Source organism: Rhinolophus ferrumequinum, unplaced genomic scaffold, assembly GCF_004115265.2.
Source record: "Rhinolophus ferrumequinum isolate MPI-CBG mRhiFer1 unplaced genomic scaffold, mRhiFer1_v1.p scaffold_63_arrow_ctg1, whole genome shotgun sequence".
NCBI classification, from domain to species: domain Eukaryota; kingdom Metazoa; phylum Chordata; class Mammalia; order Chiroptera; family Rhinolophidae; genus Rhinolophus; species Rhinolophus ferrumequinum.
The window spans coordinates 13,430-34,771 of record NW_022680426.1 but is presented as its reverse complement, the minus strand read 5'-3'; the positions used below and the strand labels follow the sequence as shown (position 1 = coordinate 34,771).

At 39.4% G+C, this 21,342-nt stretch overlaps 1 protein-coding gene across 1 annotated transcript in view; it reads left to right on the top strand.

Moving 5' to 3' along the window:
- The window catches only part of LOC117020055 (ankyrin repeat domain-containing protein 18A-like), a 91,985-nt gene that overhangs the window by 57,493 nt on the left and 13,150 nt on the right, over positions 1–21,342 (top strand). The window contains 6 exon segments of the mRNA XM_033102256.1: positions 11,300–11,408; positions 12,830–12,949; positions 12,951–13,757; positions 15,726–15,875; positions 18,990–19,060; positions 19,411–19,504. Of these exon segments, the coding sequence (XP_032958147.1) occupies positions 11,300–11,408; positions 12,830–12,949; positions 12,951–13,757; positions 15,726–15,875; positions 18,990–19,060; positions 19,411–19,504 (1,351 nt within the window).

The following is a 21,342-nucleotide window of genomic DNA, read 5'->3' as shown; positions in this document are numbered from 1 at the left end:
TTTGCTGGCTGGTTAATTAGCAACGGCTCCGAGCATCATATTCTCACACGACAATATCCAAAGGCTGAAGGACTGTGTTTCTGTAGGTGTTTCTATTTTCTTTTTAGGTGTTATTAAAATATAGTTGGCATACAATATTATATCAGTTCAGGTGTACAACAGAGTGATTTGACATTGACAGTACCTTGCGAGGTGATCACCACAATATGTCTGGTAAGCATCTGTCACCTTCAAGTGGCTGCGATATCATTGATGTTTTTCCCTGTGCTGTAAACTACATCCCTGTGGCTTAGCTTTTTCATCACTGGAAGTTCGTACTTCTCGTTCACCTTTTTTTCATTCATCCCTCATTCCCTCTCTTCTGGGAATCATCATGTTGTTGTTTTTTAGCTATGGGTCTGTTTCTGTTGTTTGTTTGTTTTGTTTTTTTAGATTCCACATATAAATGAGATCATAAGGTATTGTCTTTCTCTGTCGTGTTTCACTTCACATAATACCTCTAGGAACTTCCATATTGTTACAAAGGGCAAGATTTCATCTTTTGTGGATGAGTTATTATTATATCGGTTATATTATGGATGAGTTAATAATATTCTAGTATCAGTTATAGTATTACTGTACACACACACACACACACACACACACACACACACACACACACCAAATCCTCTTTATGCATTCATCTATCGAAGGCACCTATGTTGCTTCCATATCCTGGCTATTATATATACTGCTGCAGTGAACATAGAGGTGCAGATATCTTTTCAAATTAGTGTTTTGGTTTTCTTTGGATAAATACCGAGAAGTCGAATTACAAGGTCTCATGGCAGTTCTATTTCTAATTTTTTGAGGAATCTCCATACTGTTTCCCACAGTGAATATAACAATTTACAAATCCAAAAACAGTGCAGGTTCTGTTTTCCCTTTCCTCCACTTCCTTGCCGACATTTGTTATATGGGGCCATTTTGATGATAGCCATCTGACAGTTAAGAGGTGGTATTGCGCTGTGGTTTTGATTTGCGTTTCCCCGATCATCAGTGATGTTCAGCTATGTGATTCTTTTAAATAAGAAGAAAACTGAGAGGCTGCCAGTAGATCCCTGTAACATTTACAGGCTGGGGTACGGCACGTGCTGGTTCCCACACCAGTTGGTGGTAAAGCAGTCACTGTGATTAGCTTAGTATAATCACTTTTCTTTGTGGAGCTGGAGAGAGGCCCTGTTCTTTGTGTATTGGGACAGTAAATATCCACACAGCATTGTGGTTCTCCAGTGAGAATGAAGACGAACAGATGGCAAGTGGGCAGGGACTCAGCAATGGTTACTGCAGGGATCAAGGGAGAGTTTTGAGGAGACGAGGAACAAGCTGAGATGGCCTTCGGACACTCCGGTTGTGGTATGAAGCAGGGACCAGCAAGCTTTTTCTGTAAAGGGCCTGATTTTAGGCCACGTGGTCTCTGTCATACCTACTCAAGTCTGCCATTACGGTGTGAAAGCAGTCGTGGGCCAAGTGAATAGGCAAGACTGTGCTACAGTAAAGCTTTATTTACAAAAGCTGATGGCAGGTTGGAGTTTGCTGGCCCCTCACATAGAGGATAGATGGAAGAAAAGCGCATAAAACTAACTGGCAGACAAAGGAGGCTTTTACTTCCTTGGACTAGTGTCAGTCCACTGTGATGTTTTCACCCATCCATGCTGAAAGAAAAAAAAGTCAGGAAGGTTAATTTATTCAATTTAACATGTTGGTCTTTGCTGGCTTATGTCTTTCTCATTTGTTTTGCTGAAAATAAATCCTATTCATTTAGGAAGTAACAATAACAGTCGGTGGTGTTTCATTTTTCTCCCCCTGTGAAAGCCATCTGCTAAGAGCCCCTGTTTGACTAGGGCAGTGGGGGCTGTGGCAAAATAAAGCAGAGCCTGGAGAGTGTTATGGTTCATACGATTTAGTGATGATTGAATGTAAAAAGTTAGTGGGGAGAGAGAAACTAAGATGATTCCTAGGTTTCCAGATTGTGCACTAGCATTTCGATGGGACATGAGAAGAGTGACTAGGACGTTATCAGATGGAGAGAGAAGAGCAGCAGGTCAACAGGGAAGACACGTTTTTTTCTCTGCATGTTGAGCTTGATGGTATATCCATGGGTAACTCATCCTACATGTTGGATATAATTTTTTGTTTCATTTTCACTTATTCTGTTAACCACTGCCTTTTCATAGCAGAGCTATGTTTTTAGTTTTATAAGAAATGAAAAAATTTAGAAACCAAAGGAACGCTATAATCAGTGTACATTATTATCCTACAAGTGATAGTTATGTTTTTTCTGTAATTATCCCAGTTACTTGATTGATTCATAACTATTATAAAAATAGTTTTCTGCCTAGTCACAGAAAATTTTCTGCCTAGTTGCAGAAAATTGACAATGAGATCTCTTCATTTTCTCTATAGGAACTGATTCAAGATGTTGTCATTAGGATGTTCTATTTTTTATTCTGATTAAAATAGGATGGTTGCTTGTTTTACAGTATTTTCTGACATCATTTCATTTATTCCCTTTATGCCTTTATTCAAATATATCTAGCTCTACAGGAATCTGCAAAAGAAGAATCAATAAAAAGAAATTTATCAACAGGTAATTTGCAAAATCACCTACTGACCTTAATCATCTAGAAAGCATCAACCTAAATAATGAAAAATTCATATAATGCAATTTATTAGAGGTTCTTAACTCCACATTTAGGTTTGGTTATTCACTAGAGCACTTTACAGGACTCAGCCTGTAGCTGTACTCATGCCTGTGATTTATTACAGTGAAAGTCAAATCAGCAAAGAAAAAAGGTGTATGTGACAGAGTCTGGAGGGAACCAGGCGCAAGTTTCCAAGACTCATGTCCTGTGGAGTTAGCAGGATGTGCTTAATTCCTCCACTGTTAAATTCTGGCACCACACGTGAAATGCTGGCTAGTGGTACCAGGGTCTCATTAGACTCAGTGCCTAATGCTTTCATGGCACGCCAGCCAGTCACATGGGCAACGTCCCCCTAGCAAGTGCCAACATTCCTGATTTCCAGAAGGAAAGCGAGTGTTCAGCACGAACCCCCTTGTTTGTACAAGCAGTTCAGGCGCCGGGAGCCACACTTAGTGAGGGACTGGTGGGAACCCTCCCCATATGCAGGTTTCCAGACACCAGCCAAGGGCCAGCCATTCAAGTAGGACTTTCAAAGGATAGCAGTCAGGCCTGCTGTGTGAAATCTTTTCTGCACAGCAGTTATAGGCCTGACTTAATTTTGGGTGTTGCTTAAAATTTTAATAGCAAGTAATATGGTGACGTGCCTTGGTACTGGTTTCAGTTGTATCGTCCATTAAAAATTGTAGTGCTGGTTACCTTTTTGCCTTTTGGTGAATATTTCACAGGTATTTGTACATACATTACTATGGCAATAACCATGGCGATTATAATCTTTTTATCTGATTAATGTTTCAATGTAGCTTTTAAATAAAATCAGCATAATGATTTCTGATTTAAAATTAGAATAAATGTTGTCCTTTAAGTACAGGGATGATTCCCTTTTGATTCACTTGGCACTACATCCCTATTCACCATGATAAAGCGAGATGTTCAATCACATTTATCAGTTACTTTCTTGCCTAAGCATTCCAAAAAATGATTTGCTTTGTTTATGGATTTTCATATGCTTCATTCAGTTGGGTGAATAATCATATTCTGACACTGGATCTTTATATTCATCTTCAAGGTGACTGTGTTTCGAAAATAGCATTAATGTGTTCATATCTGGTAATGGCAGGTTCAGTGGAAAACTTTTTTTTTTTTTTTTTAATTAGTAAGCCTTCGTTATTAGAGCAGGTTTAGGTTCAGGGCAAACTTGAGTGGAGAGGACAGCAAGTTCCCGCAAAGCCCATATCCCCGTCCACACAGAGCCTCCCTCCTGTTGACACCCTGCACCCGAGTGGTACGTTTACGACGATCGATGAACTGCACTGACTCAGCATTTCCACTCACAGCCCACACTGTACCTTAGAGTTCACTCTTGGTGGTGTACAATCTGTGGGGTTTGACAAACGTATAAGGACGTGTCTCCACCCTTCCAGTATCACACAGAATAGATTCGCTCCTAGATACCCTCTGTGGCGTTTCCTCTGCCCTCCGTTCTCCCTAACCTCTGGAAACCACTCGTCCTTTTACTGCCTCTATAGTTTTGCCTTTTTCTGAATGTCATATAGTTTGAATCATACAGTGGCCATCTTTTCGAATGTTTAAAAAATTAAAACTCCAGGGTCATTGAATGTAGTTATTCAAGATAACTTCTTTGTCTTTTGGGGGTTTTTTGTTTGTTTGCTGTTATTCATCGGCTGAGCCTCTGATGATATGTGACTTACAAGCTAAAAAAACACGATATCTATACACATTTGCCATTATGGGGAGGGTTGAGAAAAATGGCATCACACGCTGCTGTACAGCAATAACTCTTTGGACCTTCCTGCTCTATAAGGTAGGTCCAGATAGACTCTCTAGCAATGGAGGGAAACGGTCTCAGGGGTTATACTTGATAAAACTGGAATCACAAAGTCTTTCATACTTACTCTACATTGGAGAGATGGCCAGAAGGAGTCTGTGTGCTGTGTTTTGCCGTGCTGCAAAGGAGGCTGGCTCTTGACTAAGCTGCTAACGACAGGTGTCTCATCCTAAACTGAACACCCTGGACTGAAGAGCGGCACAAGTGGTACTGTGGTACTGTGTAGGAGCAAAACAAGTGTTCTAACTGCCCTTCATGGCAGAAGTCCAGAAAAAGCATGCTATTTAAATTTGACCTTGTCAGTTTATGATACTGCTTTTACCAATGATACCATTTTCATCCAGTCTGATGGCGTCTGCTTAGGATTACAATCATTGTAAGTAGCACTGGACTTGTAGGTGTCAAATTGTGACACACCCCGTTCATTTTTGTTTCATTTTATATAAATATATACATACATGCACACATATATGTACCTGTATATGTGTGTATATGTGTACGTATATATAAATATAAATGTATATATATACACACACATATATATATAGGAGAGGAAGTAGAAGTTCTTCATGTATTAATTTCCTACCAATTATATCAGTAATATTCACTTTACTATAGTCTTCAGGTGTTGTCCCAAAGAAATATTTTCCATAACTTCAGTCTGATAGTTTTAAAGGTCAGTCTTTTTCTATTGTGGATTTACAATGTATTTGAATTTTTTCTTTAATAGTGGATGAGTGTTCTAAATGAGACCCTGCAAGCAGGTAGGATGTTATGGATTTCTAAACTTGCATGTTAACTAAGAGACTGCGGAGAGAAGCGAGTGACCTTTACTGAGTGTTCTGCTCTGGGCGAGACCCTATACTATGTGCCTAACATTGGTTGTCTCGGGTCCTCGGCACAGTAGCTTTGCACAGTAGCTGTGCTGTTCTGCCTAGTTTTTATTCATTAGACGAGTGTGGGTCCGGGAGGTGGATTACTTGACCCCTGGTTCCGTAGTTACCAAGTGGCTGACCCGTGATTTGACCTTCAGCCTGCTTGGCTTCCAAGTCCATTCTCTGGTCCGTCAGCCTGTACAGAGAAGTTGCTGGGCAGCTCTGGGTTCAAGATTCAGGTATAATTCAGGTGATCTCAAAGAGTCCAATTTAGTTTTGTGTTAACGCTGATTTAGTGTTTTCCTACAAAGCCCAGTTAGCCCAAGATTTTGTCTAAATGTACTTGACAATTTCAGCAGTCACGAGAGCCTTCTTTTCACCATCAGTGTTTAGGCCAGATCTCAGTTAGCTGTGGCCACAGAACCACAGATTGTACATAAGCAAGACCTAATCAGGCAAGTGTTTTCAGGTATAATGCGATGTACCCTTCTTGGGACGAATCGTGGTTCTGTAAGTGAAGAACATCTATGTATAGACCATGTTGTGTTAATTCAGCACAAATTGAGAGGATATTTCTAATTGATTTCTCTACTTACTGAATCCCCAGCCTGTGTTTCCCTTCTGGCTAATACCTTTCCCTTGTTCTAGGAAGTTTATTCTTTTTTTCCTAGAGTCTTTCTTCCTTCTTCCATGAGTCTTCTCCATTTTATACTTCTTTCTCTGCTGTTCTCAGGGGTTTTTTTGTTGTTGTTGATCTGTTGTTTTATTCCACTTCTGCCAGCTAAGTATTCTCCATTTTTCTAGACAGAATCAAAAGTACATAGAATTTCAGGGTTTTAACGAATGTTAGCAATTAATTATTCAAAACACCCAGTAGTTCTTCATTCTGCCATAAATGTTTTGGTCAAGTGGTTATTCACATGGAAAGTTTGAAACTCAAAGAGATTATGTGACTTATTTGAGTACAGTGAGTGATGAAATGAGATTAAGTGTAGGTTTCTAAGCCCACTACACTTCCTTTGTTGTCATCCTTTAGGTGAGTGTTTTACTAATGGAAAGGTCTAGTGAATGCAGTGGAAGAGGATAAGTATGGAATTAGCAAGGGAATCCAAGTTTTAAGAGAAACAATACTGGTTGGGATAGGAATAAGGCTTTTAGAATAGAGATCAGAGATCAGATAAGGGAAAAAAGATGAGAATAGTACGGTATGACAATTTAAGGAGAAATTACAAGAAGGAAGGACAAAGGATGTTGGTAGTTTTCTAAAAATGCAGATTAAAATAAGGTGTTCAAGGGCATCCTGTACAGGTTGCTGCTTTTCTGTTTGTTGAATTGGAGGAACCAGCCTAATTTAAGAATTTATGAAAACATATTAAAGTATTTGAGCCCCTGGAAACATTCTCTTTATAGCAAATAGGAATGTGGTATCATCCCCCTGCACCTCAACTTAGGGAGGCGGGCTTATGTCCCCTCGAGTCCTAAGGCACTGGAGATTGCTGAACTACACAGATCTATGGCCCACAGCAGGTGTCTCGTCACCTTCACCTCTTTTCCCTACGCGCTGATGTCCTTCCCATGTATATGGAGTGTTGGGCAGAGGGAAGACTGATTGTCAAAACAATAATGGAGTTGGGTAGGTGGTAACATGCCTGTGTTGGGAGTATTTTACTTAAATCAAGCAAGAAACTTCATTGAATACAGAAACAGCTGACCTTTTACTTTTTTTGTTGTTGTTGCCTTTGTAAAGAAATGAACTCACTTATTTTTGTTGTGTATCTTTACCCTAAAGTCTTACCTGCAAACCTGGCACTAATGATTCAAGGTCTGTATCAGCTGATGGACTCTTCGATGTTGATACCAAGGTAAAATGCTCCTTTGTGAAATTAACTTTTTTGCTCTGAATTTAGTTTTGTGTAGCACTTGCTTGTAAAATTTAGGAGTGGTCCACCTATCATTGTTTTATGTTTGTAAGGGAAAATTGGTCAGCGTGAACCATTTTATAAAATATGACCATTTGAGGCTTTTTTTTTTAACTTTAGAAAGTATTGAACATGGGAGCTGAAAAAAAGAAGGGGCTGGGAAATATATAGTGATAGGATAATTATATTGGGAGGTATCCCACAGTGATGGAGATACGAAATTTGGTTAAGGGTAAGGATTCTTAATATATCTTTTACATTATTCCAACATGACTTTTATAATACTCGTGCCTAAATGAAATCTTTGATGGATTCAATTACATATTGTCATAGTCATGTAATCTTCCTGGTACCTTTCAGTTTTAAAACTATACAGCATATAACATATACTTCTTTTTTTGTTACACTTTGTATTTTGGTATCATATAGTTGTTAGGAGCGAGTGTTTTCTCTATTTTTTTTCCTTGTGTTTTTTGGTTATATTCAGTTGACATTCAATAATATTTTATATAAGTGTCAGGTATACTGGGTTCATAATTTAGACTAAAATAATAGTAGAAATTGTGACAATTTAGAATTCAAGTTCTCTTTCTTAAACCCCATATTATAAAGGGATTCCACTATGTTCTAAATCATTGCATTATGACTATATTTAAATGTCTTCATCTAATTGAGGAGTACATGTTTTGCATAAAATAATAACCAATTTTAGAAGCAGACATTCTTAAAAACCATATAGTAAAATATCAAATTTCAGAGATTTTTTTTTCAATGTAAAGTTTTTCATTTACGTTAGAGTTGACATTGATTGAATATTATGTTAGCCTCAGGTGTACAGCATAGTGGTTAGGCATTTATATAATGTATCAACTGGTACCCCAATTAGTCTGGTATCCCTGACAGCATCCTTAGTTATTACAATCTTATTTACTATATTCCTTGTACTGTAATTGACATGTTCATGACTATTTTATAACTGTCAATTTGTACTACTTAATCCTTTTACCTTTTCAAGCATTCCCCCAACAATCCTCGAACTGGGCAATGATCAGTTAGTTCTCTGCACCTATGAGTTTGTTTCTCTTTTCGATGTCCATTTTTTTTTTTAGATATCACAAATAAGTGAAATAATGTGATATTTGTCTTTCTCTGTCTGACTTATTTCACTTTGAATAATACCCTCTAGGTCCACCCACGTTGTCACAGATTGTAAGATTTTATTCTTTGTTACAGCCAAGTAGTATGTTGTTGTATATATGTACCACTTCTTCTTTATCCAAGACGATGGATACTTCGGGTGCTTCTTTATCTGGATTATTGTAAATAATGTGTCAAGGACCATACAGATGCATACGTGTTTTGGATTTCTGTGGAGAAAAACCCAGAAGTGAGATTGCTGTGCCACATGGTAGTTCTATTTTCAAATTTTTGAGGAACTTCCATATTGTCTTCCATTGCGGCTGGCCAGGTTTGCAGTCACACCAACAGTGCACGGGGCTTCCTTTCACATCCTCACCAACAGTTGTTGTTTGTTAATTTTTTGATGATGGCGATTCTGACAGTTGTGAGGTGATAGCTCATTGTGTTTTTAATTTGCATTGCTCTAATGATTAGTGGCACTGAGCATGTTTCGTATGTCTCTTGGCTATCTGTATGATCTCTTTGGAGAAAAGTCTATTCAGGTACTCTTCTGATTTTGTAATTGCATTGTTTGTCTTTTGGTGTTAAGTTTTATGAGTTCCTTATATATTTTGGATATCAACCCCTTTATCCGATGTATGATTGGCAAATATCTTCTCCCATTCATCTGGTCGTGTTTTCATTTTGTTGATGGTTTCCGTTACTGTGCAAAAAATTCTTAGTTTGATGTCACATATATGGGTCTTGTAGTCCTATCCATTCAGCCACCTTCTGTCTTGACTGGAACATTTAACCTATTTACATTTAAAGTAATTATTTATACGTATGTGATTATTTCCATTTTATTATTCATATTTCTTCTCCTCCTCGTCCTCATCCTCCTCCTTCTCCTCCTCTTTCTGTTCTTCTTCTTCTTCTCCTTCTACTTCTCCCTCTCCTTCTTCCCCTCCTCTTCCTCCTCCTTCTCCTCCTCCTCCTCCTCTTCCTCCTCCTCCTCCTCTTTCTCCTCCTCCTCCTCCTCCTCCTCCTCCTCCTCCTCCTCCTCCTCCTCCTCCTCCTCCTCCTCCTCCTCCTTCTCCTCCTCCTCCTCCTCTTTCTCCTCTTCCTCCTCCTTCTCCTCCTCCTCCTCCTCCTTACTCCTCCTCCTCCTCCTCTTCCTCCTCCTCCTCTTCTTTCTCCTCTTCCTCCTCCTCCTCCTCCTCCTTCCTCCTGTTCTTCTCCTCCTCCCCTTCCCTCCACTCCCCTCCTCCTCCTCCTCCTCCTCCTCCCCTTTCTCCTCCTCCTCCTCCTCCTCCTCTCCCTCCTCCTCCTCCTTTTCTTTCCTCCTCTCCTCCTCCTCTCTCCTCTCCTCCTCCCCCTCTTTCTCCTCCTCCTCCTCCTTCTCCTCCTCCTCCTCTCCCTCTCCTCCTCTTCCTCCCCTCCCCCTCCTCCTCCTCCTCTTTCTCCTCCTCCTCCTCCCCCTCCTCCTCCTCCTCCTCCTCCTCCTCCCCCTCCTCCTCCTCCTCCTCCTCCTCCTCCTCTTCCTCCTCCTCCTTCTCCTCCTCCTCCTCTTTGTCCTCTTCCTCCTCCTCTTTTCTCCTCCTCCTCCTCCTTCTCCTCCTCCTCCTCTTCCTCCTCCTCCTCCTCCTCCTCCTCCTCCTCCTCCTCCTCCTCTTTCTCCTCCTCCTCCTCCTCCTCCTCCTCCTCCTCTTTCTCCTCTTCCTCCTCCTTCTCCTCCTCCTCCTGTTTCTCCTCCTCCTCCGCCTCCTCCTCCTTCTCCTCCTCCTCCTCCTCTTTCTCCTCTTCCTCCTCCTTCTCCTCCTCCTCCTTCTCCTCCTCCTCTTCCTCCTTCTCCTCCTCTTCCTCTTTCTCCTCCTCCTCCTCCTCTTTGTCCTCCTCCTTCTTCTCCTCCTCCTCTCCCTCTCCTCCTCTTCCTCCTCCCCCTCCTCCTCCTCCTCTTTCTCCTCTTCCTCCTCCTTCTCCTCCTCCTCCTTCTCCTCCTCTTTTTCCTCCTCCTCTTCCTCCTCCTCCCCTCCTTAGTCGAAGATTATTGCTTTTCATCACTTTCAATATTTGCCAATCCCTTCTGGCCTGCAAATTTTGTGTTGAGAAATCACCTGACAATCTTATGAGAGCTCCATTGTATATGACTAACTACTTTTCTCTTGATGGTTTTAATATCCTCTCTGTGTCCTTACCCTTTGGCATTTTAATTATGATATGTTTTCGTGTGGGCCTGTTTGGGTTCATTTTGTTTGGAACTCTTTGTGTTTCCTGAGCTTGTTTGTGTCTATTTCCTTCACCAGGTTAGGAAAGATTTCCATCATTGTGTATTCCAATAGGTTTTTAATTCCTTGCTCTCTCTCTCTCTCTCTCTTCTCCTTTTGATAGTCTTACGGATGTTGTTATACTTGATATTGTCCCAGAGGTCCCTTAAAGTATTCTCTGTCTTTATTTATTTTTTTACTTATATTCATTTTTTTTTCTGTTCTGATTGGGTGTTTTCTGCTACCTTGTCTACCAAATCACTATTTGAACCTCTGCTTCACCAAATGTGGTGCTGATTCCATCTATAAATTATTCATTTCAGATATTGTATTCTTCATTTTTGACTTTTTTTATGATTTCTATGTCCTTTTTATGTTTGCTGTCTCTTCGTTGAAATTGTACTGAGTTTATCCTAATTTCATCGAGCATCCTTATAACTAGCATTTTGAGCTCTGTTTCTGGTAGATTGCTTGTCTCCATTTGGTTTACTTCTTTTTCTAGTTTTATCCTGTTCTTTCATTAGAGAAATGTTTCTTTCCCTCTTCTTTTTTCACTGCCTCTCTGTGTTTGTTTCTATGTATTATGTAGATCTGCTAATTCTTCTCATCTTGGCAGCATTGGCTCATATAACAGGTATCATGTGGGTCCCGTGGTACAGTCTCCCCGGTCACCTGAGCCGGGTGCTCCAGAAGCTCGTGTGAGTGGTGTGTGCCCTCCTTTTGTACTTGAGCCTTGATTGTTGTTGGCACATCAGTGTGTGGAATTGACCCTCAGGACGACTGGCTGTGACTACAGTAGATGACTACAGTATGTGGGCTGACCTCACAGAGTGAGATCGACTGTAGCAGGGACTCTGGTGTCTGCTCATTCCATGGCTTGGGCGTGTCATTTATGGAGCTAATTGGGTGTTGTTCTGGTATTGCTGAAGCTGATTACCAGGTGTGTTGGATTTGGGGCCTCTTGGGAGGGGTTGTGGGGCAGGCCCAGGTCAGCAGCTTGTGCCCAACCCAGAGCCACCTAGTAGAAGCTAAAAAGTGACCTACTCTTGGTAGCTGCCTTTGTGGGTTTGGAGGCACCGAGGAGAGGCTCTGCTGTGATGCAAGACAGGATGATGCATAGGATCCTAGGAAGAAACGGAAGTCCTCAATATCATAAATTGCAGCCTGAGTGACTGTTGTAAAATAGAATTGTGATGATGCAACACATCCGTTTTATTTATTTAATTTATTGGTGAGTATTTTATTCAAAGAAGTCCCTATTTCATATTTATTGAAATAGTCCCTATTTCACATACATTGCCTCTATTTCACATTTATTTTTCCTTTAAACATTATGAAAAGGAAATAACACTTATGCAGCAGCAAATAATCTCACTATTTTCTAAGAAGAGCTCTATAATTTTTAGCTTATTTACCCTGAGTTTTTTGAAATCTAAGGCTTCTTTTGAATTTATATATTTACACTAGAAGGGCAGCAAGCACACTATTGTAGAGTCCAAAGTCCTGGAAAAAATCCTGAACTTGCTCATCTTTTTAATCATTCTGTCTGAAATTGTGATAACGAAATGAGTTCATTGATGTATAAAGAAGTGCTTAGCGCAATGCCTAGATTTATCAGTGATTAGTAGATTTAATCTTATAAGTGACTCTGAAAGTATTAGAAATGTAGAATATCTTTTGAATATTCTTGGGGAAAAAATTCTAGGAAATGTAATCAGTCCAAATATATGCAGAGTGAATACTCTTACTGTGGGAGAGGTGTATATTCAGACGGTAAACTCTATTTTAAAGTGTAGTCAGACTTCTTAATCTTTTATTTCATGCCTTCTGGATTTGCTGCCTTTCCAGTTCTGAGATGCTTAAAATTCTCTTATGATTTTAAAATTCTCTTTTTCACTTTCATGGATTCAGCATCTTATATTAAATTTTTCTAACTTTGGGGAAGTTATGCTTGTATAAAGTTGGAGGTTTGGATTCAACATTGTATTTTTCCAATGGGATATCCACTTACTGCAACCTTTTCATTATATAAACATTTAGGTTCTTCTTTAATTTCAGAGGATATCATGATATGTCATTTCAGTGAGTGCTAGCTACAAGTCTCCTTTGTTTTACTTAGGTTTCTGAGAGTTACAAAAAAGAAAAAGACCTGTTGCGTGAAAATCACATGTTGCAGGATGAAATCGCCAAACTAAGATTGCAAATGGACACACTCAACACTCAGAATCAGGAAGTGGAAAAAAAAATACTTTGAGGACACTGCAAATGCAAAAGAAAAGAATGACTGTCTTCAAAAGACAATAAAACTGAATGATGAAACACTAACAAAAACAGTATTTGAATATAACAGACAGCTTAATGTTCCAACAGCTGAGAATACAATGCTGAACTCTCAACTGGAGAATGAAAGACAAAGCAAAGAAAGATTGAAAACAGAAGCGGAATCCGATCATCATTATGAGCTTAGTAAGCAATTAATAAGACATCTACAACATACTTTCCAGAGATTAAGAGATGAATGCTTGCATTTCATGGACAAAATCGCTATGTGTAACCTAAAAGAAAAGAAGGAGATTCTTTCTCAGCAACTTTCTAAAGCTGGAAGTAAATTCAATAGCTTAGACACTGAGCTCCCTCACACAAGATATGCTGTCAGAGAAAGGACATTGGTTTTTGAACCTGTATTGAAAGACCTAAACCAAACTCAGTGTCAAGAGGAGGAATTTGAACACATGTATCAAAGGGAACAAGGAAAAGTGAACACATATATTGGAAAGCTGGAATCCCTAAAGGAGAAAGGTTCTGACGTACAAAGTGGAAATATGCTTCTTCGACAGCAGTTGGATGATGCGTTCAACAAAAGTGACAGTAATGAAAACTCAGGAATGAATATTGAAGAGCAGCTTCAGGAGCTCAAAAAAGTGCTTCAAGCTGAATGTGAAAAACAAGAGCGTATGGTGAAAGAGAGACATAAGGAGTTAGTCAACAAATTGAAACACTTGAAAGAAAGAATGTGCCAGTATGAAAACGATAAATCAGAAAGAGAAGTAAGTATCCAGAAAGATAGTTTTCAAATTTCCTGAAAGAAAATTCAATGTTCAAATATTTGATGATGGCTAAATGTTGAATCTAGCAGAATATTAAAAATATATAGATTACAAATGTATTTGCTCTAACAGCTTAAAAGCATACATTGTATCCAGCAAATAAAACTTAGACCTGTGAGGTGTTTTACTTTGAGTAAAGACATTGTGTTGACTATGAAATTTTAAGGTATAAATTGTTATTAGATACATATTGATATGAATGATTCAGTCTTACAGTGCTACAATAATAATTTTCATCTTTCTGTTACCACATTGTAATACCATTATGAAGCAGATAAATGGAAATGCTCCTATGCAAACAGAGTTTTTAGAGATAAAGGTTCCATTAAGTGGATTACCTGCAGAGTTAATTCTAGATTTCCCACCTGAACTGAAGTGTAGATGCTGTCACTTTCCCTCAGTAGTTTCTTCCACATTTTAGTTGGTATAAGTTTGTTTTTATTCATGTCAATTTGATATAAATTGGAACAATTTCAGTCCCAAATAATGTATTCTTATGACCTGTGACCTCTTTAAAGGCAACTAATTTTTCATTAAATCATAATTGGGGACAAATGTGAGGAGTTTTATCAGCACTCTACTTGATTTAATCTTCCCACTACTACGTATAATTGTCCTTGAATATTTTTACAAATTCATTTTTCTCATCACAAGGCCCATTTACTATCATTTGGACATAAGTTTGTCCATTTCAAAGAGAACTGTAGCGGTCTCTGATTTATTAACTTGGCATTGGGTCTCCATTTTCAGACGAGTGAGGGGAGGCAGGAATCATGTGTAGCAGGAAGGGAGGTCAGGCCACGTTACCTGGGGCCCTGAAGCCCATTGGAATGAGTTGGCTTTTCTTCTAAGATACAGGAATCTGTTGGAAGGTTGTGAGCAGTGGACTGCATACGTGAGGACCTGGGAAGTCAATTTAAGCCTGTGATAAAAAAGGGGGAAACATTCCACAATGTAGAATTGACTCCCACTAGTCCCACCGACATAGCAGCTTCCCCTGAGATGTCAGTAGATTGTGTGGCTTTGCAGCTTCATCAGGGGAAACGGAGAGTGGGGCTGACTCTGTTGTTAAGTAACCTACGTAATAGTGAGTGGGCAGCAGGACAACACCTCCTGTGTCTTACCCAGATTCAGTCATCAGGGGAAACGGACAGTGGGGCTGACTCTGTTGTTAAGTAACCTACGTAATAGTGCGTGGGCAGCGGGACCACACCTCCTGTGTCTTACCCAGATTCAGTCATCAGGGGAAACGGAGAGTGGGGCTGACTCTGTTGTTAAGTAACCTACGTAATAGTGCGTGGGCAGCGGGACCACACCTCCTGTGTCTTACCCAGATTCAGTCATCAGGGGAAACGGACAGTGGGGCTGACTCTGTTGTTAAGTAACCTACGTAATAGTGCGTGGGCAGCAGGACCACACCTCCTGTGTCTTACCCAGATTCAGTCATCAGGGGAAACGGACAGTGGGGCTGACTCTGTTGTTAAGTAACCTACGTAATAGTGAGTGGGCAGCAGGACCACACCTCCTGTGTCTTACCCAGATTCAGTCATCAGGGGAAACGGAGAGTGGGGCTGACTCTGTTGTTAAGTAACCTACTAATAGTGAGTGGGCAGCAGGACAACACCTCCTGTGTCTTACCCAGATTCAGTCATCAGGGGAAACGGACAGTGGGGCTGACTCTGTTGTTAAGTAACCTACGTAATAGTGAGTGGGCAGCAGGACAACACCTCCTGTGTCTTACCCAGATTCAGGAAACAGAATTGTGTCCAAAAGAGGGAAAGAAGGTGAACTGATGCCTGGGGTGATCTCTTTTCAAGTTATATATTATATTAATATGTTAGAGTTAGCGATCATTAACATAATTTAATAGATGTGATTATAAAATCAGTAACAGAATCATCTTCCTAGGTGGTTGGGAGACAACTTCAACAAGAGCTACCTGACTCCATAAAAAAACTGCCTGTGTCAGAGGCTTCACTGGAGGTTAGATTACATTACCGTATGCGTTCAGAAGCTGAGACGCAGGATTTCAAGACATTAGAGCACATCAGAAGTCAGGTATGTGTGAAATGTAACCTGTCGACAGTTCATCTACAGTTGATTAATATAAAGTGTTTTAGGATCCTGATTTTCAAGGGCAGCTTTCTTTTGTGTTTTCGTTGTAATTATTTTATTATAATTTTATTATCTTTATAATGCACTTCTTCCTTAAACTCTGGCTTCCATCCTGCTATTTGCATTGTATGTTTTTTCTTATAGTCTATACCCTTGGTAACGTTGAGAAATAGGCAGCATTCCTCATAGAAATCGAGAGACTTTTTTCCTACTAAACAATATTTTGTAGTGATATCTCCATTACCACGATGAGGCAGCCATTTAAAATCAGAAGATAATGATTACTAGAACGATTCAGAAATTTGTCTTATTTCTTATCATCACTTTTGTGAATGGTTACAGCATTGGTGTATAATTCATGGACTTCAGACTAACTTGTACAGAAAGTTCATTATACAAACCAGCTGAAGTAGGTATTTCCTTCATTTTGTTTTCTTTTTAGAAACATTGTAAAAGTATAGAAATATGTAGATCATTGTAGCATGCACACCCACAATAGAGAATTAAGAAAATAATCTAGATTCACTGTTTTTTTTTTAATTTTCATTGGGATGCAATTCCCATATCATATTTCACCTGTTTAAACTATACACTCACTGTCTCTTATTACAGTCGGAGAGTTGTGGGACTATCACCACAATTACAGAACACGTCCATCACCCCCAAGAGAAACCCCACCTCACTTAGCCGTCACCCCATCTTCCTGTCTCTCCCAGCCTCAGGCAACCACCAATCTACTTTCTGTCTATAGATTTGCCTATTTTGGACATTTCATGTCAATGGAATCACACGGTATGAGGTCCTTTGTGACTAGCTTCTTTCACGTAACATCACATTTCCAGGGTTTAACCGTGTTGTAGCACATACCAATTGTTAGCTGTTTCTTCCTATTGCCCAACATTACTTCACTTTGTGGACAAAATACCCATTCATCATGGAGCTTTGTGTTGTTTCCACTTTTTGGCTGTTAATAATTCTGCTATGAACACGAGTTTACAAGTTATGGTGGGAGCCAATGTTTTGATTTCCCTGCCCCCGGATTTCTGGCTCCTGATCTCGCCTCTCCGTGAAGCTTTCTCTGACTGTTTGAACTCTCATTGAACTCATGTTCCTCAGCGCTTGTCAGATAGTCTGTGCAGAGCAATCGAGCCCTAAATTTGACATAGTTTTCATTTTTCATGAGAGAGAATTCTGTCTTTCTCAGTATAAGTTTGTCCAAGGGGAAATCGTATTTGATATGATGGCACCTATCCTTGCATACATTGAAAATGTTTTCTTTAACAGTTGCTAGGATAAAATTAAATATTTCATACCAAACCAATACTTCCCCTTGGAGACATTGATATAATTAAACTTTTATTCTGAAAGTACTTCTCACAATTATATATAAAATTGAAAGCACGAATCTAATAGAAACTTGTTCAATGAAATGCTCATTTCCCCCTCTCCATGAAAATAAAAAAATAAAATAAAAGGGAACCAGCCCTTCCTCTCTGCAGCCAGACAGGGTGTACAGACTGATAGCACGTTCTACCTGTACAGTTCTGAGGACGGCTTTTCTGATCTGCCAGAGCACGTTGCTTTCATCTGCTCTTCTGAGTGCTTGCTAACACATCCCAACATAACCAGTTGCTGGGAATGAATTGATTTGGGAAGTTGGGTTTAGCACTCGAGTCCGTCACTTCCATGCCAGTGGCTTCACCCTGCCTCTCATGGTCATATAAATTGTATGTTCAGTCCAGGAGGTGGTATTTGCACGGTAGTCCATACTCGTTACCCACTGAGTGGAGCAGAGACATAGTAACGTATAAATTGTTACAAGCAGAGAAAATGTACTGTTGGCTAGTGGAGTTGGTCAAAGGTTTTTAGTACTGGGGTTATATTCTGGGCTAATGCTCCCCATTTGCTGACATTGCCAATAGTTTGGTGAATGATTTCAGTGTAACTGGGGTAAGAGACCACTTCCATTGGCATCCTATCTGTGTAAAATATCAGATTTCATTAGAACATAAAATACAGCAACAATAATAATGCTAACTGCAAACCCTTTGATTTTACTGTGTGCTGTGTCCTTTTCTATTGCATATGTTCCCTAATTTAATTTTCCCAATATCCCAGTGAGGTAGATGCCACTATTGTCTCATTTTATAAATGAAGAAACTGAGACCCAAAAAATTTAAGTATTTTGCTCAAGGTCACCCAGCTAATAACTAGTGGACTTGGAATAAAAACCCAGGCATTTTGGCTCTTATTTAGTTACTGCCCCTCAAACTATTCCATGAACTATCTGATTGCCCCCAAGAGTAGCCTGTTAACTTTCATAATCACTGGAATAGCCTGGTAATTCACGTATATGAATATTTAAAATTAGAGTTGATGGGATGCTTGAAATATAGTATGTTTGACTTCTTGGGTCATTTATACTACAAAGTATGATAATTAAGTGTGAGAACTCATTCTAGAAAAAGTGCTACATACCTCGTTGCTGAATATCACTACGGTCACAAAGCTCCCTTTGGGAAGCTATGCACCAATGCCACCGCCTAGCTCACAGTTCAAAGCAATTTTGGAACTCTTTTTCTGGAATGGCCATCATTGCTGTCATCATATTACTCTTGATGTCCTGAATGTCTTCAAATAGTCTTCCTTTCCATATTTTCTTTATCTTTCCATATCTTTCTTTATCTTTATCAATGACATATTCAGTCATTGGGGGCCAGATCAGGTGAGTAGGGAGGGTGCTGCGATAAAGTTATTTGTTTACAGGCTAAAAACTCCCTCACAGACAGTGCCATGTGAGCTGGTGCATTGTTGTGATACAAGAGCAATGAGTCGTTGGCTAAAAGTTCAGGTCATCTAACTTTTTCACACAACCTTTTCAGCACTTCCAAAGAGTAAATTTGGTTAACTGTTTGTCCAGTTGGTAGAAATTCATAATGAACAATCCCTCATATATATATATAAAAAAGAGGAGCAACATCATTGCAACGTTTGCAAACTTAATTGTCAGATGTCATAGATCATCAGTAGTTAAACATAACGTTTTCTTTATTTTAGCTGCAAGAAGCAAGAGCTCGACATACAGAGGATGCAAGATGTTCTGAGAAGATGGAAGATCACGTGCAAAAGTATAATTTAAAGCAGCACAGAAAATAACTTGAGTATTTATAAAGCAGATGTGTAGTGTAGTATGACAATTAGATCAGTTATAACAATAAACACATGAGTGTGAAGCTGGGTCAAAATGTCAGCTTTGAGCTACCTTGAAAAGAATAATTTGTGTACATTATCTCTAATTTTGCACATTATCCACAATTCACAACTAGAAAAATGGCACAAATGCCAAATCGTGCGCTTTTCAAATTGTAAGATTTTATGTAGTTCAGATTTTATGCACGTTCAGATATTTGTTCAGAGATTATGTGGTATGCTTTAAAGTTAATGTGTGAGAATACTTATATCAAAATATTCACTTTAGGCTTGAAACTGAAAATACTGACCTAAAAATGACAATTAAAAAGCCAGTGGGCCTAATCAAACAGCTTCACAGGAACCTGTCAGGTACAAGTTTGGTAAGTGAATCTCTTCATTTCTGTCATACTGCAAATGAATTTTTATGTCTGTCATAGTAGCATATAAGAATATTTTAGACAATAAGAACAGTCTCATTAATAAAAGTACTGTATTCATGTTGATATGACTTGCTGGGAGTAATGTAATTCCTCTCTACAGAGAAAGAAATCTCAGTTCATAAAATTAATGATTTTTGTAGTAAGATTTTTATAGAAAAAGATTGTGATAGTCTAAAGGCAATATTTGATATATACCACGTTTCATTTATCCATTCGTTTGTCCAACATTTGGGTTTTTCCAACTTTTGGCTGTTGCTAATTATGCTGCCACAAACATCGGACTACAAATACCTGTTTGAGTCCAGGCATTTGAGTAATGATTTGATCCAGAATTCTGAATTTCCCTTGAAATCTAAACCCTTTAGTGAGATTTGAAAAATGAATTACTTTTAATGTTCTAATTTGTTTTGTTCATCATTAACGAATACTGGGTCATTATGCAAATGTTTCCTGAAAAGAATATACTTTTCTCTTTGTTGGATTTTGAAAAAGAAAAGAGATGCCAGTGTAAAAGTAGAAATGAATGCCCAATCAAGGCCTTATATAGTAACATAGTGCTCCTAGCTTTGCAAGTGTAGAAACTAATCTTTTTCCAATCACTTGAGTTAATCATATGCTTTTAAAGATTTAACAGTTCAATGTCAGAAAAGATTGATGTGTCATCCAGGATGACAATTTCCTGATGGACAGTGAAAACCGTATCACTATTTCCTAAGCAGAACAACGTTCCCCTGCCATCCTCCTGTCCTCTGTAGGAGAGGCTCCCTAGGATTTCCCATCATAAGATCGCATTGTGACCCCTGAGGCGGACCAATGACGTAGATGTACCTTCCAGCTGGTGTCTTTCAGTCACAGCAGCCAGGTCTAAGCAATTTCATTACACAGACATGCCCATCAAGGGAAAGAGAAGATTGTGCTGATGGTCCTTCTTGTGGCCAAAGAAACTTTGAAAAAAAATTTTTGTCTAGACTTCTTGTCAATTAAGTCACATTATGTTAGCATACTTTTCATATGAGTGACATGATAATGTGTTGATAAGGAGTCTTACATGAATGTGAATTCCATGAGTTGTCACATCACAGTTTTATAGAGAAATCTATTATATTAAGGTATCAAAAATTGAAAAATTGGGAATTTGTGGTCAAGATAGCAGAGTAGGTAAATGCCATGCTTGTCTCCTCTCACGATCACATCAAAATTACAACTAAACTACAGAACAATCATCACTGAGCGTCACCTGAAGTCTAGCTCAACCAAAGTCGTCCTAACTCTAAGGACATACAGAAGAAGTCACCTCGAGACTGGTAGGAGGGGCAGAAAAACAGAACAAGCTGATGCCAGACCCCTGTGTGACTGTTAAAAGTCTAGAGGGATATCTTGGTTGTGGTGGTCCACCTGGGGTGTGAGGGGTCCCAGCTCCATACCAGGCATCCTAGCCCAGGATTCCAGTGCTAGAGAGAGATGTCCCCATAACTTCTGGCTGTGGAAACCACTGGTCATTCTAGCTGGGTGAGATGAAGTGTGACTAGAGTCCCAGTTGATTCTCTTATAAGGCTTGGAATGGGCTTACTAACTGACAGATTCATTTGCCCTGAACTCCAACACTGGGCAGTAGTTCAAAAGATGTCAGGGATATAAGGGGAGGAACTAAGTTTTCTGGCTTTAGGGTGATGGCTGGAGGGGAGCTTTCTCCCACACAGAGGTGCTTGTAGAATCCATTGTTTCTGTACTGATCCATCACCCATCGCAGTGTGAGACATAGACAGCCGCCATCTCTT